The 18,750-nt window shown below is 42.1% G+C and overlaps 1 protein-coding gene across 1 annotated transcript in view; it reads left to right on the top strand.

The window, feature by feature from the left end:
• Nr1h4 (nuclear receptor subfamily 1 group H member 4) overlaps positions 1-17,443 on the top strand; it is a 48,618-nt gene extending 31,175 nt beyond the window's left edge. Inside the window, exons 7-9 of the mRNA XM_035451373.1 lie at positions 782-928; positions 15,472-15,585; positions 16,883-17,443. Coding sequence (XP_035307264.1) covers positions 782-928; positions 15,472-15,585; positions 16,883-17,121 — 500 coding nt within the window. The 3' untranslated portion in view covers positions 17,122-17,443. The remainder of the gene's footprint in view (positions 1-781; positions 929-15,471; positions 15,586-16,882) is intronic.
• Positions 17,444-18,750: the final 1,307 nt, after the last annotated feature.

Here is an 18,750-nt window from a genome sequence, read left to right as displayed (position 1 = left end):
TGGGCAGGTATGGGGAAGGGCATCTCTGAGACAACAGCTCACTTTCAGATCTCATTAGAGACAGGGCCTCAGGAGGAGAAGGGAGATGGGGAGGAATTCAGAGTACTTGTTGGGGGGGGGGTTCTCTAAAAGTCTGGATGAGGACTTTGTGTCTTCCAGATGGTGTTCTATCCCTTGAAGCTAATACTTCTTCCTCAGTTTTGTCTGTTTCTCCACATGGCATGGTGCATACCTTAGCTCAGAAAACATACCTCAAGATGAGGCTAATGGACTTGTAGGATAGGATATGTTACTCATTCTCTCCATCGTGACTAAGCCTCAAGAGCCAGCCCAATGTTTAGGATGCATAAAGACTATTTTTCTGGCTCTGGATGTTTTTATTTTCTGAGTTGACCCTGCATGCCAGGTGTGACCAGAGTAATGACTCAGGTAGAATCTGCCTACACCTAGTTTCTGAGGGTTGCTTCATGTAAGTCAGCCTGTTACTGCCATCATGTGTGTGTGCTTGCTCTGCCCTTGGCATTTGTTCTCACTGCATTTCCTCAGCAAACCTCACTCAGTGAAGAAAAGAGTCAGTGCCTCTTTGAGGGCTTCAATAGGTAATTCAGTTGAGTCCACTAGAAGACCTACTGTAAAACAGCTACAGGATCTGTTCATGGATCGATGTGGGTGATGGCAATGATGACATCTTATAGTGTGTGTGCAATATTATCCTATATGAACAGTGGGAAATATTGTTGCACAAACACAACTCCTTGATCTTGTTTGATTGTCACCTTAGGGTTTCAAACATTGGACCATGAGGATCAGATTGCGTTGCTGAAAGGGTCTGCAGTTGAAGCCATGTTCCTCCGCTCGGCAGAGATTTTCAATAAGAAACTTCCTGCCGGACATGCAGACCTGTTGGAAGAAAGAATTCGAAACAGTGGTGAGTAAAGAGTTTGTTAATCCGAGTAAAATTGGTGCACATACCATGAAGATGGGCCCTAATCTACCAGGCGACATTATATGACCCTGTGTCTATAGATAAGGACTTTGGGAATCTTGGCTCAAAAATCTTTTTGGTAATAGCAAAATATTCTTCTCTGAGCTAAGATTAAGGATGAGAAGAAGACTTCTGAAATATTAAAAAGTTCATCTCATTGAAAATAATGCAACAGAACTGTGTTTATCCAGTTCAAAAAAGACTCATTTATTCCCAACCTATACGTATAAAAGACTAGTATCAAGCTATTATCCATCCTATTCAAAATAAAACAAGAAACAATTATAATCAGTACTTAGATATCACATACCAGATGCCAGACATTGTTCTGAATAATTTACATATGGTTTAGACAAAGTCTAAAATCATCCTACAAAATCAGTTCTAATATCATCCCCACTATACAGACAAGGAAGCTGAGAAAGAGCTACTCAGGTCTCTGAAGCCATGTCTTTTTATCTTTATTTTCCAATGATTGGAATTGAATAGGGTATTGCATGTGATGGGCATTTGATCTTCTACTGAGCTATATCCCCAGCTAGACACTATGCATTTAAAACAATATACTACACTACACATTAAGAGGCAAAATTTAATCATACTGTCAATAATTCAACTTAGCTTATTGTAGAGGAAAGCTATGGCAGAGAATGCCAGGAGACACTGGGATGAATTTCCATAAATTTGCTCAATTTTTCTTGGGGGGATCCTTAAAATAAGATGTTTTTATTTAACTATGAGGTTATGTATGGGTTGGGGAATGGGGTTGGATGACATGAGATGACCCTAAAGATATTATTCTGTGCATGACTGGAATAAGGTTGAAGAGTTCTAAAACCATTATTCTAGAACAGTGAACAGAAGGAAATATGCATTTGTATTATACACATATATGTGTATATATTAATGATTGTCATTTCAAAATGCCTTATTGAAGTCACAGTATTTTCTTAGTTAAAAATTGAGTTATTTTCAAAACCCTTATTTATATTTCACAAAACCTTAAAGTATAACTGCCATCATTAAAGTTTGACAATGCATATTTGTAAAGCATACATTATTGTCATGTAGCCGCTGATTTATTAGCTTAATGAGTATCTAGAGGTGAAGCGCTAAGGTGAAGGGATTAATCACACAGGCTGCCTCCCTTATGAAGTGTAAGGTCTAATAGAGAGAGGGGAACTATACAAAGTCTGGTAGAACGGAAGAGCAGCCAGCTTAGAGTTGGCTTCTGACTGGGAAGCATCCTAGTCTAGAAGGTTTTGTTAGCATTTGAACAAAGCCTTGAACAGTCCTTCATCTGAATGCTTGGGGTGCATTTATTTGTCAGAAGGACCAGTGTGGGTGAAGGAATAAAGACCAGGAATTTTAGGTATGAGGTTGAGGCAATTGGATTTAGGCTTAAAATAAAAGGGAATAGGGAGGGAGGGAAATAAGACTAGATGGTGAAGGGCCTTGAACGTCAAGCTAAGGGTTTTGATATTTTCTAAGTGATACGGAGATGTTGAAGGACACAATAAAAGTCTGCCAGATAAATGTCAGGAGATAGATTTTATTTTTCACATGGGTTAAGATCTTGTTTTAAGTAGTGTGTGTGTGTGTGTGTGTGTGTGTGTGTGTGTGTGTGTGTGTGTGTCCCTGCCGGTGTTTCTAGGGATAAGTGCTTACAGACTCAAGAGACATCTGTAGAATTAATAGGAAGAAGAATGGACAAATGAGTCGAGGTTTGTCTTCAGCTGTCTTGTCTGCTACTTGCTTCCCTGATGAGTCTTCCCAGGCATCAGAGTTCCTGGTTCTTCCCACCCTGAACATTAAGGAGCATGAAGTTTTTCCAGACCTTCCTGAAGTGGTTGTTCGGAGGGATCCACATCTGCTAGGGAGCTGAGTGCAAGCCGAGGGGCAGGCAGTGTGGGTGCAGGAATTCCGCTGTGCCTGCTCCCCTCCTCAAGATGTGTCATGCAAAGTTTGTTCAGGTGCCACGTAACAAAGAGGAGTGGGTATTCTGGTACAGAAATTAATGTTTTGATGAGTAGAGATCTGAAGGCGAATTAATCAATTACCCAGATATTCTAGTGTTCTCTCTGTCTCTCTGTCTCTCTGTCTCTCTCTCTGTCTCTCTGTCTCTCTCTCTCTCTCTCTCTCTCTCTCTCTCTCTCTCTTATTCCCCCCATTACTGGATTTCTAAGAAGAAAATTCTCAGTGTTATACAAGAAATTTCTGCATCATCTATTATTATCTGTGTTAATTGTGGTATCCAAAGTTAACACTGACTCAGTTCCTGCTGTGGGCCAGGCTTCATTCTAACTCCGTAAGCTTTGTGTATTGCAAGAAACAACTAAAGGACGTGATTAAATATGCAAAGGGTTAATGGATGGAAATCTCTCTGAAAGATAAAAGGGAAGGAAGTGGGATTGGTGAAAGACAGTGCTTATAGCACCATGTTGATCTGACACCTGTGAGAGGAGAGAGGAAGGCTTGATTGGGAAGAGATGCAGAGCCCAGTGTGAGGTCTAACCTAGGCTAATGGAGAGGGATGAGGTAAGAGATACCCCCATGAACATGCTGGCTGTGATCATCAGCCAGTGGCTTGGATGCAGCTGACATCAGTGTGTTCTTAACAGTCACAGGGTCGCAGCTCTCAGGCTACCATGGTCCTACTATGAATTCATCCACGTGGGGCATTATCATGGCCCAGATCTTGCATCATAAATATACACAATTTGTTCTTTGGTCACTTAGAGATAGATTTTTATTAACACTGAATACCAATACGTCTCCTCTAAAAGCTGCAGTGCCTGGGTTTTTGGTAAGTTGGGACAGGAGACAGAACCATCTAATGCTCCAGCTCACTCACTTCTATTTTGACTCAGGCAGCTCTTTCTTTTAAAGTGATTCCATTTATTAACCATCATCCATGAGTCCTCCATTCACTGGCGGGGCTGTTCCTTTCCTCTGTGTGCACCCATGCATGTGTTTGTGTGTGTCTGGAAACATGTGCATCATGGTGGACCCATGGAGGGTAGAGGACAGTCTCAAATGTTGGTTTCCCCTCGGGCCCTGTTTGAGGTAAGGTCACTGCTACTCTCTGCTGCACTGGCCACTCTGCAAGCTATCAGCAATTGTCCTGCTCCTGTACATTCCCCCAGGAAGGGTGTGCTGCAATTGCAGATGGTTGTACTACTATGTCTGGTGGGTTCAGAGAATCCAAACTCAAGTGGTTAGGCTTGCATGGCAAGCACTTTATCCACCGAACAACCTCCTATCCTACCACAACGGCACTGCTTTTTGCCTGACCCCATTTTCCTCATCACTTAGCTTCAGACTTCTGCTCCATCAATATGATCCTTTCTTGGACTTTTGGCAGGACATACTCAACTCCTTACTTATTTTGGGAACATGGTTTTGAGACAGAGTCTCATATAGCCCAGACTGGCCTTGAGCTCACTGTGCAGCAGAGGATGGTCTTGAACTTTTTATTCCCCTGCCTCCACTTCTCAGTGCTGGGATTTCAGCCATGTACCACCACGCTCGCTTTATGCTGTGCTGGGACTTAAATCCAGGGTCGTGGGGTGTGCTAAGCAAGCATTGAGCCACAGGTCTTTGCTTTTCCCTCACCCAAGAAAGTGACTTGCCTGAGTGAGTACAACTCATCACTTGCTTGAAGCTGAAAACTAAGAGAGCATGGTTGTCTCACCTTAGGTTACTGACCATACATTTCAAGTACAACAGAGAACTCTCAGCTTGTAAGTCTTCCCCAGTCACTCAGAATCTTATGGAAACCCGTCGTCTTGTGCTTCTTCCTTCGTCAAACTTCCAATCGTCCTTCTTCATTCTTAAGTAATTACTTGGTTGGGAAAGGTAGATTTTAAAACCATGGAATGCACTCAGCTAAAAGTGCTGATTTTCCATTCTAGCATAGTGGTCCCCAACCTGGGGTGATCCACTTCCTACCTTGGACAGCATCTGGAGATATTTTTGATCGCCACATTTTGGGAAGAGGACACTACTAGCATCTGATGTAGAAGCTAGCCACTAGCAAACAATTTAGATAGTTCAAGATGTCAGTCGTGCTAAGATTGAGAAATTCTGCAGTAGAAGGATAAACTGAGCACTGCGGCCACTGTATGTGTGATGCCTCCTGCAGCAAATGTTGTGGAAATGTAGGGAGATGTGGCACCATGCAGAGGCCTTTCTATGCAGTTACTCCGTTGTCTTCGAACAGATACATGTTGAATGTTGGGGTTGCCCCGCACACAGAACCGTCCAGTTGTTGAGGATAGGTGGACAGCAGACTGCCTGGCCTTTGTCCTTCAAGAACTGCAGACTGGTGGAGAAGGTAGAAAAGCATCAGGAGGGAATGCTATGTAAATTGGAGCACGAAAGAGTGCTCACATCCCTGTGCAAGTGCATTTGATAGGCTCAGAAGTTGATGAGTGACTCACAAAGGATGGTTAGGAATGTGTCAAGCTATGAAAGTGGGGACAGAGCGATGCAGGCACAGCAGAGCAAGGATGTGGCAAAACGAGGGTCTTTCTGTGTCCAGCATTCCCAAGTGCCCTGCTGTTTTAGGAGGTATTATTGATGAAGCTGAAAATGCATTAGACTATTAAGGACACTGAATACCACAGAAGTAGTTTAACATCAGTACAATGGACAACCTTAATATTCTGAACAGAGGCATCATGATCTTAGTTCTACCACAGAAAGGTCCTCCTGGCTGTAATGGAGATGCAGAGCTTTGGGGGCTGAGAAGAAGCCAGGAGACATAGATAGAAACAAATGGAGTATCTAAGTGAGGAGTGATGAAGCTCTTTCAGGTTAAATAGGTGTCAGAGTCTAAAAAAATCTTTATTTATAACATTGTGAGTTTCAGAACTGTGGTTTTTCAAATTTCATAAAAGTATGGTGATAGTTTTCCAAAATATAACCTATGCTGATAAATATGCATGTCTCTAGTTTATAATAAGAAACTGTCTCCAAATACCAAGCCGTTTTGTGACAGTGAAAACCACCTGAACTCAGGCACTGCTTCCTATTTTATTATCTACAATGGTGTGTCTTCCATTTATTAATATTCATGAGTCCCTCACTCCCAGGGGATTTTCAGAACATTGTCTCATCCGCACCTCACATCAAAACCTGATTTTGCAAGATGACCTTTAAGAATAACTTTTTATTCTCATGCTAATGTAGTAACTCCCATTTCTATTATATATTATTTCTAGACTAACACAGCCTTTCAAATTTGCCCTGTTGATGCCTACAGAAGTCTAAAGTATACAACGTAAAAATTAATTATCTTGTTCTGCAGATTCATACTTTCTACTATCAGACCCAAATTATATACACAAAGATACTGTCTCCTGAGACATTGTTATATAAGGTGTTTATTTGTGTTAATTGAAGCTACAGAACTCACACAGGTCTGTGGTGGTGTTGTTTCAAAATCAATGGTTTTAGTCCTAATGTGACATTGGAATGCAAACTCGGCTTCCAACATGAAAGTTTTAATAGAAATGAGAATAATTGTATATTGTATAGTACTGTAAAACATGATAGGACTGCAATGGGCTTGCTAACTTTAAAGAGTGTGCATTTCAACAGTAAGGCACTCCACAGCAATAACGCCATACAATGAAACAACTTGCTTTGTTTGTTTCAAATTTAAGTAAAACCTAAAATGTCCAGGGCTTTTAGGGGTGTCTTTTTTTATTTCCACAATAGACATAAATTAATATCTAGTTCACAAGTATTTTTCAGGATGATAGTGTATCTCAAGATTTTGAACGTTGTTGCTGTTGCTGTTGTATTGTCTTGTAAGTATTCTCAGTGGCCTCTATGGGTGGGAGCCATGTTCTGTGTATCAAGGCTTCCCAGCTAATCAGCAGACACCTAGGAAATGAGTGGAGGTATTTTGGAGGCCCTGTGCTCTTTCTATATATTGTGCCTGTCATTTACCAAGGTCTAACATCTGCCAGCTTTTGGCCAGTCAGGATAAAAGCCAGTAAAACACATTGTGGCCCTCCAGCAAGGAAATAAAATATAAGCAGTAGCTAGCAATGTCAAGTGGCTTCTCTGTGAATGATTACAGACAACGAGGTCAGAGAAACCAGATAGGCATATTAGGGTGATGAAGCTGTAGTTATCGATAGTGTTATACTAGATGATACTCTATGCAGTAAAGTGTGCAAGGCTTCTTTTTCTGTCCTTTGAAACACGCACAAGATGAAAATTGTGTAACTATATTTCCACAAGAAATGGGTAAACCAATGATGAGTTCAAATATTGTCTTTCACAGGATTGAAAATGCAAAGTTCTAAATGCAGACCGTTTATAAGAAAGGCAAGTGCTTAAGGTAGCTTACACTCTTGCCATCTCTAATTTTACTTTTCAAAGTGATGGCGTGTTAATTTGGGCATGGGCCACTTGCTACTGAGTTATAGAAAGACATTTTCTTCACATGATGAAGTATGGAAGCATTTTAAGAGTCAGTATTTTTAGTATTTCTGGGCAGGCACATTGTTCATCTCTAGCAGTTTGTACTTGCTCAGCCTTGGGAGTTCTGTATTTATTTACATATCTGCCTCTTCTATTGATCTGTGAACTGCTTGAGACCTTGTGGTCCTGGCCCTACTGTGATGCCCATTGTTGAGTTCAGCTGGAAACCTGGTAGTCCATCCAAACTCTGGCGAGTCCTAACGTCAGTAAGATCTAATTTGAGCAAATACATGCTTGCTACTAGGACCAATGCAGGGTACATGATTTATTAATATTTTAACTAACCATTTTTAATTGTTAAACTGATTGAAGCTTTTCAAACTCAAAGCCAGAAAGTAGTCAAGGCACAAACGACTCACTTGATAGGAGTTTAGCAATAAACTATATCTTAGTATTATAAGAATGCTTTACTAGTCTTTTCAAACTTATATTAATTATTATTGTATGTGTATGTTATGCTTGTGATTGCAATGCTACAGTGCATGTGTAGAGGTCCAAGACATTTTTTCGGAGTTGGTTCCATCCTTTCACCTTTATGTGGGTTCCAGGAATCAAACTCAGGTTGCCCGTGCAGCAAGTGCCTTTACCTGAGCCATCTCAGTGGCCCTTTCATGTCTTAATGACATATTTTACCTTTATTACACTTTATAGCTATGTCACCTTTGTCCCGAGGAACTAGAAAAACATAACATCGTCTAACTGATCAAAAATGTATGAATTTCTGTGTTTCCATCAGGAGGCCAATTATTAGAGACACACTGCTGAGGTAATAGGGACGCCTGTTGGGCAGCCGTCCTAGACAAGGCTGCGTGGAGATGCAGTTGCTGTTTCTTCCCTCATACATCTGGGTTTAGTGTCCATGCCGTGGTGAGAAGGGAAGCTATGATCTGGATAGGTGTGCTAAAGAATTCACTGTGGAGGGGAAAGCTGCATTTGAACATGGGTGCAGTGCCCCTATTTAACAGGGGAAGAGACCCTGATGGCAAGCAGCATATGTCATCTGTTAGAGACACTGTCAGTTTGAATGATCTTGGATGAAGGTCACAGAAGATCCAGAGGGACATGACCTTAAAAGGGAAGAAAACTAAGGAGCTAAGGAGCGGGCACTCTGTCAGTACAGTGCCTGTCATGCTAGCACAGAGACCTGAGCTGAACATCCTTGTTAAAAGATAGGGACATATGCCTGGGACCCCAGTACAGGGGAGCATGTTGGCCAGCTCATCTTGCCAAACCCGTGGGCTGCTGGCTCAGTGATAAGGGAGATAGCCAGAGTTGACCTCTGACATACACACATGCCTGTGCCCCCTCACCCACATTTTTTAAAGTAAGGAAATGAGGACTAGGGATGTGGCTCAGTGGATGAATGCTTGTCAGTCATGTACCAAAGCCCCAAGGCTGATCCCCAGTAATGTTTTTTTTTTTAAGGGTAGGGGGAAATGTTAGCTCAAATTAAAAGCCAGAAGAGGCAGCAGCAGAGATGGTTACTTTGGGGGCTCAGCACACTGAGAAACACAGCTTCTGTCTTTTTGATCTTTTCTCTCTGTGTGTTGGCTTTAAGCCCAGGCAAGTTCTTTTAGTTAATGGCCAGAGCCTGTAAGCATCACCTCTGAGCAAGACACCGGCCATGGTTGAAAGTGAAAAGGAGAGTGGAAATCTCTAAGGGGGAGTTTCAGGGCCCTTTAGTGCCAGTGGCCAGAATTGCGCTGTCCTCTCTGGGAATGAGACCATCAGTGGCTGGATTTTGGTCTGGAGCAAACTAAGCTTTGGGATCCTAGAGGAGCTGTCTGTCATTCATTCATCAGGAAAGCACCGGGGTAGGGAAAACTTAATGTGAAAGCAAGTTGAAGACACACATAGGCTCGGATGCTATGTTCGGGTGTGTAGTTAACTTCTGTGCTACTGGGATGGTGTTATTTCTGGGAAAAATTAAAATTACATGGTTTTGAGCAAATAACATCATTTTAAGCAAGATGCCCAGTCTATCTTGAGGTCATCAAGAGTACTGGAAAATGTGGCTTACATGAAACACAGGCTTGCATACAATAAATATTCCTACACCCAAAGAAACTGCCTGTTTTCATATCTGATTAATACTAGGAAGTTAGCCAGGTAAGAAACTAAACATTTTAAAGAGATCAGTGGTCCAGCACTTGTCTAGCATCTGGATTTAATCCCTAGCACCCTCAAAACACAAAACAAAAGAAGCAAAGTTTTGTTAAGGATTACTCTTTCAGACGGTATTTCTCATCCTTGAACAATCAATTTACCAATCACAGAGGCTCCCCTGCAAGAGAAATTAAGAAACAGAGGTGCAGAAATCAACCATTTTTCTTTTTACAACTCACACTTTTCCAAGGCAGTGTCTAATGGGTGAGTTAGAAAATAGCGCCCTCTTGTGGCCAATATTGAGCCACCTGGTTCTAAGTGAAAAATGAAACAAATTCAAGCATTTAGGAAGAGGGAAGCTGGAAAATGGGAAAGGGCTGCCCCCTCCAGGATGATGTTGTCATAAGACCTTTATAGTTTTATTGTTTACACTACTTTTATTGTTTATGTTACTGTCATTAGTAATGATGCTGACTCTGGCTCCCAGAGAAGACTTACACTTGATCTGTCTTGTAGGAAAATTAATTTTTAAAAACTCACCTATTACTTTTTTTTGCATTTTTCTATATCACTGGCTTCTGCAACATGTACAAAGTAAAACTATCAGTAAGCATTTTAACTTATTTTTTCCCCAAACTTCCTTGACTATAATTAGCAAAAGGAGGCAGCATCTTTGGAGGCTGAGGATTTATAAGAATAAATGAACTAGATATTTGGCAGTCAAAGGTGAATTCTAAATATTGAACATTTTCAGATAAGTTGATTTGGATATGCTCTAAATCCCATGGCATATAAAGTTATGGCCTAGGGCCAGTGAGATGGCTCAGAAGGTGAAGGTGCTTGCCAAAAAGTCCAATTGTCTGAGCTCGATCCCAGGGACCCACACCTCTGACCTCCACAGTGCATCATGGCATGCATATGTACACACACACATAAACAGACAGATGTAATAATATTTTTATGACTCACAATCAAGGATTCATTCTGCTCTGCTGTCTAGGAGTTTGCCCTCTCGTTACGCGCTCCAAGGAAACGAGTTACATACGCTTCATGAGACATCTATTCACAGATCAGTGCCTCTCAAAAGCGACTGCTTGGGACAAGTCAGTCATTCATAAATAAGTCACTGATTCAAAATAATAAAAATGCAATTGCTCATTCACACAGCTGAGTCATTCAAAATGAACGAAAGTATGTATGGTTACCAGCAAATAAAATGAGTAATTCCCTAACAAAAACATAAATATATGACATGTCCTTCTGTGACATTCCCATCCATGGCCTTTGGTCTATTTAATGACATATACAGATGCTGACATTGGAGACACAGGTGTGGGAAGTGGGAAGTGTATTCATGTGCACTGCACACATACACACTGGTAAAAAAAAAACATGAATATAATTTGGCTAGAAACAGATTATTTTGGTAGTCAGACCAATTAATTTAAATGGATTTTGAAGAAATTTCAATAAAGTTTATTGTTCCACACAAATCTGTTGGAAAAGTTAAAAGCCTTCAAGAGTTTACTGAGTTTCCTTTTTAGAGACAAAAAAAAAAAAAAACCAAAACAAAGTCATGGCCCGGTCATGACATTAGCTGATTTCTCCTGATGGGTACGGACGCTGAACATGGAAGAGGTATAAAGACAGCCTCTCTTGATTTTAGACAGGGCCTTGCTATGTGCCTTGGACTGCCCACTGGCCTCAGCATCTCCCTGCCTCAATCTCCCAAGTGCTAGAAGTAGAGGCATATACCTCCACTTACAGCCAAGAGTGCTAATTTTTGGAGGTAAAAAGAAAATAGTGGAAAAAAAAAAGTTACAAACCTTTGTTTCGCTTTAATGTCTGGAAAACCACCGAGACAATTCACTGAACAGACAAGTTTTATTCATCCTGAGTAAAAAGTAAAATAATTTTTCAGCCTGGTATGTGCCATGTGCCTCTAATTCCCACATTTGGGAGGCAGAGGCTAGCCTGGTTTACATAGTGCATTTCAGGACAGGTAGGGCTGAGTAGAGAGGCCCTGTCTCAAAAAGAACAAAAAGTAAAAGATGTTTTAAACACACACACACACACACACACACACACACACACACACACACACACACAATTGGCCTGGCAAAATGGTTCAGCAGGCAAAGGCTCTTGCTGTGAGCCTGATGGCCTGAGTCTGATCCTTAGGACTCACGTGGTCGAAAAAAACAATTCCCAAGAGTTATCTTCTGACCTTCCCATGGGCACTGTGGCACCAGCACCCCCCTCCCCGCCCCCAGGGATTAAGAAAAAAACCCCACAGCTTTGTAAAGGCAGAAGAATACAAATTTAATGTAGACTTAAATGGACTGAGGTTATGACGAGTTTGTTAGTGCAATTAATCTGCATTACAATGGTAAATAGTATGTCTCTTTGCTTATTCATTCATTTTTATTTTTGCAGTACTGAGGATTACACCTAGAGCTGCCCACTAGCTAGGCAAGTGCTTTCCCAAGCGGTAGTTTTACTGTTTTGAAGTTGATTTTTATTATTTAAGTTTTTTGACACCAGTTCCCCCCTTCCCCTCTCTAGCTCTTCCCATACTCCTGACCCCCATGAATTCAAGACCTCATCTTTAAAATCTATTGTGTTCACTTAGTATTGTTCCTGCGTGTATGGGTTTGACACAGACCACTTGGGATCAGATAGCCTCTCAGGGGGCTCATCCCGGAGAAAATGCATTCTCCCGCTCTTGCCACAACTCTTCAACCACATCCATGTTGGCGTGTTCATTGATGTGGTTTCTGTGCAGATCTTATGTAGGCAGCCATCTTGTTGAGATTCCATGGGGGCAGCGCCCTGCTATATCTGGAAGACACTGTCACAAGCTGATACTCTGGTCCTCTGGCTCATGTAATTTCTGAGCCTTAGGTGTAGGGTAGTGTTGCAGATGTACCACATGTGCCTGGGCTCACCACCGTCACTCTACACTTTGGCCACTATGGGTCTCTAGTGGATTTCAGGTCTCATAGTTGGCCAGCTATCCTTGGACTTTCTCCGTAGTGTAGGTAGTTCTTGCTCTCTTTCTCCCTCAGCCTCCCAGTTAATTAGTGTTATAGGGCTGCCTCACCACTGAGGTCTTACTGTGAGGCAGGTTTACCTTATACAATACTATCAGTATACAATTCACATTTCACAGATGACAAAACTGTGGCTTCAAAAGTTTTAATGTGTTCAAGGCCATATCAGGGACTCAGATTTCAAAGTCACAAGCTGGCTCATAACCTCTAACCCTATGTTGGAAGCAGTGAGCAGCATCCCCAGGCTCAAGCCCCAGTCCTTTGAAGTTGTATCTTGTTTGGTCTTGGATATTCAGCTCAGTTCTGTAGCAGCTGGGGACAGGCGCTCTCCCATGTGATGTAATCACCCTCGTGCTAAACAAAGACTTTGCTGTTGAGAGAACCCACTGGGGTTAAGAACAAAGGTGCAGGGGTATGGAGAGAGGGTGCAGGGGTGTGGGGAGAGGACTGCACTGTGCTGAGTGACTGGGAAAGGCCAAAGGCTCAGTTCTGAAGACACTTCTAACTCTTCTTGAGGTGAGGATTTGACTTTCTGACAAGCTGTTTATAAAGTGTACCATCGGTTGATAGTTGGACTCTTGAGCATCAGAAATCCAACTGTATCCTCATTTGGTTCAGCCAGAATTTTATGGCTCTAGAAATGGGGTAGGAAGGAAGAAAACAGTAGATTCTCACATGGACCAATCTGGACTCACCCATCCTCATGGACCAATCTGGACACATCTATCCTCATGGACCAATCTGGACATACCCATCCTCATCTCCATTCATCAGAAAGTCAAACCACCTCTCGTCTCTTTGATTCCTTAGCCCATATTTCTCTGGAATGAAACCATGCATATAACAAGCTCCAAATTAATTTTTTGAGTAAGTATAGAAAAAACAACACAAGAAGTCTTAAATTATAAACAAGAATAAAGAAGTTGAAAGGGAATGAAGGTATTCCCAGCAGTGACAGCCATGTGTGTACAGAGAGTAGGCAAACTGAAGTGCTGAGGGAAACTGAAGTGGCTGAACCTGGCTGGAGGGAAGCTGATAGGAAGGCAGGGGAAACTGAGTCAAAGCCTAGAAACTTTGGTTTGATTCGTGCACCACCTCTCACTAGCTGTGTCTGTTTGGGACAGCTACTGACTTTCTTGTAGGTAGTGCAAGGGTTCTCAACACATGAGTCGTGACCCCCACAAGGGCTCACATATCAGACGTCCTGCATATCAGATGTTTACATTACAATTTATAACAATAACAAAATTGCAGTTACCAAGTAGCAAGGAAGTAATTTTATGGTTGGGGTGGGGGTGGGGTCACCACAGCATGAGGAACTGTATTAAAGGGTTGCAGCATCAGGAAGGATGAGAACCACTGGGCTTGTGGGATTTTAGAAAGTTTAATGAACAAATAGCAGGAAAGAAGTGGATTAAGAGGAAGGTGGTTGAGTTTGACTTCCTCCCTCCCTCCCTCCCTCTCTCCCTCCTTCCCTCCCTTCTTTTTTTCAAGGCAGGATTTCTCTGTGTAGCTCTGGCTGTCCTGGAACTCACTCTGGAGACCAGGCTGGCCTTGAACTCACAGAGATTCACTTGCCTCTGCCTCCTGAGTCCTGGGACTAAAGGTGTGTGCCACCACCACCCAACTGAGGACTTGGTTCTTACCTGGTGTCTTTGATATTTGATACACTGGGTTTGAAAGGAGTGGCCAAGAAGTACCTACCATGGAGCACAGAGAATAGCGAGGACTCAGTGAATACAAACTCCAGAGAGGCAGAAGTCCCCATTTAAAAGAAAAGTGCTGGAACAGCAAAAGCTGATGGAAGCTTTTGAAGGTGTGAAAGAAGTGAGGAGAAAGTGTGTGATTTGAAGTTCAGAATAGTTACTCTGGTAAATGGATTGCAGAAGAATAAACAAGACAGGAGAGAGGAAGCAATCGCTATGCTCCAGATAATGAGAGATGGGGGTTGAAGCGAGAGGCAAGGCACCAGGGAGTGAGGAGGAGTGGTAAGGATTGCAGGATCACACACCAGCAATCTGGGCTGCCAGCCTGGACACGTGGGTGGCAGGAATAGCCATTACTGAGAATGGAGACTTCAGGAAGGGAGTGGGCTTGGAGAAAGTTGGGAGCTTTGGTTCCAACCTAGCATTTGTCATATTTGGTGTCCTGAATTTGTAAAGAGTGGTCCCATACTGATTAATGCATGGTAGGTAATGGGTATGTTAGGGAGGTCCAAATCCATTCAGCTCTAGCCAACTTACTCAGGCTAATTGCTTATTTGTCTGAATGGAAGCACCACTATGCTGTGCTCATTGTTAAGGTTGCTCTCTGTCGTGTATCTATTGATATTGTTTAAAGTAACAGGCCCCGCCCAGAAAATGGTGCCATTCTAGGAATTTTTCTAGCCCAAGAGCATTATCATTTATTGTTGCACACTTGGCCAAACTGAATTCAAAGACAAATGTATTAGACACAAGGCTGTCCTTTGAAGATTTTGTTTATTGATCTTCTTTGGCCGAGATGTATAAGAGACTATAATTAATGAATGTATGTGGCGTAGGGGCAAATGTGATTGTGTGTGCTTCTGGCTTTGCACTTTGCCATCACTCATGATTGTCATTGCATTGGTGTGATAGAGGGTGCTGAGGATTTCACTAGAATCCATGTGAAAGAGAGGGCCAGCTCCACAAAATCCTACCCTGACCACAACACGAGCGCACGCGCGCGAGCGCACACACACACACACACACACACACACACACACACACACACACACACACACTCACAAAAGTAGTAACTAAAATTAAAAGCCTTTTGTTGTAACTGTGTTTCTCAACTTCTACACAGGCATCTCTGATGAATATATAACTCCGATGTTTAGTTTTTATAAAAGTATTGGGGAATTGAAAATGACTCAGGAAGAGTACGCTCTGCTGACAGCCATCGTCATCCTCTCTCCAGGTAATTTTACTGTTACATTTGGGTTTTTATACTGCTCACCTCCTTCTGGGCAACATCATAACAATGTGTATTAAAGAAAACACAGAAACATATGAAGTAAAATGGTCCATAATCTTACTATTCGGAAAAAACATTATTTATTAATATTTCATACACTTTCCAGTATCTTTTGATTGTTACCCTCATGGTTTCAGTAACTGCCTATTGAACACCTCCCACATAGTGAACATACCTCTAGACTTTGGGAGTAAAACTGATGCCACTTCTATGAGACTACTGTTCTCAAAGAATGAGGAAAATAACACATTTTTCAGCAAGTGGAAAATTCTACAAAATATGTAATAATAATGATAGACAGACACAGTGACCCACACCTGTAATTTCCAGGCCTGAGAGCTGATGGAGGAGGAGTACAAACTTGAGTCTAGCCTGGGCTACAGAGTGAGAATTCATCTCACAAATGTTGGAAGGATGAGAATATTGGGGAAGGAGGTGAGGAAAGAGTGGACGACATGCTCATTAAGTTGTTAGGAAAGAGTCTTCCCCAAGGCGAGAGGCTGACACTTGAGCAGGGATAGCAAAGAAATCACACACATTATAATATAGCGAAGACCCATCCTTTAAAAGACTCTTGGGAACAGATATGCATTATGTTCCATTTCATAACTCTACAAAGACACACTTAATCATCCCTGTGTCAGTACAGTTGTATGTTTCCAAGTTTCCTGTTTTAAAAATTATAGAAATAAATACTTCCCTGTATAAAATGTATTTTCAAAATTGACTTTAACAATTTGGGTGCAAATAATACTGTGTTCATAGTTTGTAAAACATATTGTGTTAGCTTTAAATGATTTTCATATGTGATAATTAGACAGATGCTAGTTGCTACTCTGTGGGCACTAGTAATTGTGACTGAAAAGATCCTGTTTGGCAGAGCCTCCTAGATTTATACATGTTTATGTGTAAATCCCCTATGGCCCCGGAGACAGAATGCTTACACCTGTTATGTGGGTTTCCTTCAAGAACTTTGATTAGGAAGGGAGTTTAGGGGAACTTTTGGGAGCATTTGATGCTCCATATCTTGGTTTACATGTAAGTCCATTGTGTATACATGTATGTATGTATGTATGTATATGTGTGTACATGCATGTAACTTTATTACATTGAAAATTTCGTACATTTTAAGGGTACAACATTTATAAACAGTTTTAAAAGCTTAGGCATTGCCATAATTGTGCCAAATCAGTGTTTTTCACTCTCTTACCTTGCTATTTTATTTCAAACCCTCAAATAGACAGACAATACATAAAGGATAGAGAGGCAGTGGAGAAGCTTCAGGAACCACTGCTTGATGTGCTACAAAAACTGTGCAAGATTTACCAGCCCGAGAACCCTCAGCATTTTGCCTGTCTCCTGGGCCGCTTGACGGAACTTCGGACATTCAACCATCACCATGCAGAGATGCTGATGTCCTGGAGGGTGAATGACCACAAGTTCACCCCACTCCTCTGTGAGATCTGGGATGTGCAGTGATGTGCAGAATGAGGGACTAGCTCCTTGTCCTTTTTGGTACATAAATCTGATGTTTGACTTCCCTTATTTCATTTGTACCTGGTTCCACTCAAGAATCTCCATGAGTATTTATGTAGCAATTGTGTAACTCCCACGCTTGTAAATACAGGCTGGATAGAATTGCTTTCTCTGCATTACATTTTACAAGTCTTCAGGACACCCCACTGGCTTGACCAGTTTGCCTAATTAGATCGATTGCTACTTCACTTCTAGGGACAACCTCATTTTATTCATCATTTGACAATATTGCATATATTTTATTAAAGAGACAATAAACTGAACATAATGCCAACAGACTTCTCTTTTGGAGAAAAAATTGATGGAGTATTTCTTTTTTTTTTTATTAGTTCAAATTAGGAATAAGCTTGCTTCACATGTCAATCCCTTCTCCCTCTCCCTCCCCTCTCCACAACCCTCCCCCCCCACCCCCCACCTGCCACCCACCCCATCCACCCTCCACTCCCCAGGCAAGGTAGGGCCCTCGACAGGGGCTCCCCAAAGTCCATCACATCATTCTGGGCTGGGCGTAGGCCCTCCCCCTTGTGTCCAGGCCAAGAGAGCATCCCTTCACGTGGGATGGGCTCTCAAAGTCCCTTCTTACAACAGGGAAAAAATACTGATCCACTACCAGGGACCCCATAGAGTGTGGAGGCCTCCTCTCTGACATCCATGTTCAGGGATCTAGCCTCCCAGACAGCAGTCTGGGGTCCATGTGCTCCCACTTTTTCAGGCCAGCTCTTTCTGTGGGTTTCACCAGCCTGGTACTGACCCTTTGATTTTCATTCCTCCCTCTCTGCAATTGGGTTCCAGAGTTCAGTTCAGTGTGTGTCTGTGGTTGTCTGCCTCTGCTTCCATCAGCCACTGGATGAGGGCTCTAGGATGACATATAAAGTAGTCATCAGTCTCATTATAGGGGAAGGGCATTTAGGGTAGCCTCTCCACCATTGCCTTGTAGATCTCTGGAAATCTCCCTAGTGCCAGATCTCTACTCGGACCTATAATGTCTCCCTCTGATATGGTATCTCTCATCCTGCTCTCCTCTATTCTTCCCCTGACTCAACATTTCTGCTCCTCCATTTCCTCCTCTCACCTCCTCTTCTCCTCCTCTCATTCTGCCAGCTCCCTTTCCCCTACCCTCATGCTCCCAATTAGCTCAGGAGATCCTGCTCTTCTCCTTCTCCAGGGTCCCTGCATTTTTCTCTTAGGTCCTTCTTAATTCCTAGTTTTTTTAGTGAAGAGGATTGTAGGCTGGTAATCCTTTGCGCTATGTCTAAAATTCATATATGAGTGAGTACATGTTTGACTTTTTGTGACTGGGTTACCTTACTCAGGATGGTTTCTTCTAGTTCCATCCACTTGCCTGCGAATTTCAAGATTCCATTACTTTTTTCTGCTGAGTAGTACTCCATTGTGTAAATGTACCACATTTTCTCTATCTATTCTTCAGTTGAGGGGCATCTAGGTGGCTTCCAGGTTCTGGTTATTACAAACAATGCTGCTATGAACATGGTTGAACATATGTCCTTGTTGTATGAACATGTATTATTTGTGTATATGCCAAAGAGAGGAATTGCTGGATCTTGAGGTAGA

The sequence above is a fragment of the Cricetulus griseus genome (genome assembly GCF_003668045.3).
Source record: "Cricetulus griseus strain 17A/GY chromosome 1 unlocalized genomic scaffold, alternate assembly CriGri-PICRH-1.0 chr1_0, whole genome shotgun sequence".
In the NCBI taxonomy this organism is placed as follows: Eukaryota; Metazoa; Chordata; class Mammalia; order Rodentia; family Cricetidae; genus Cricetulus; species Cricetulus griseus.
Note: the sequence above shows the minus strand (reverse complement) of the source record. Positions and strands in the feature narration are given on the sequence as shown.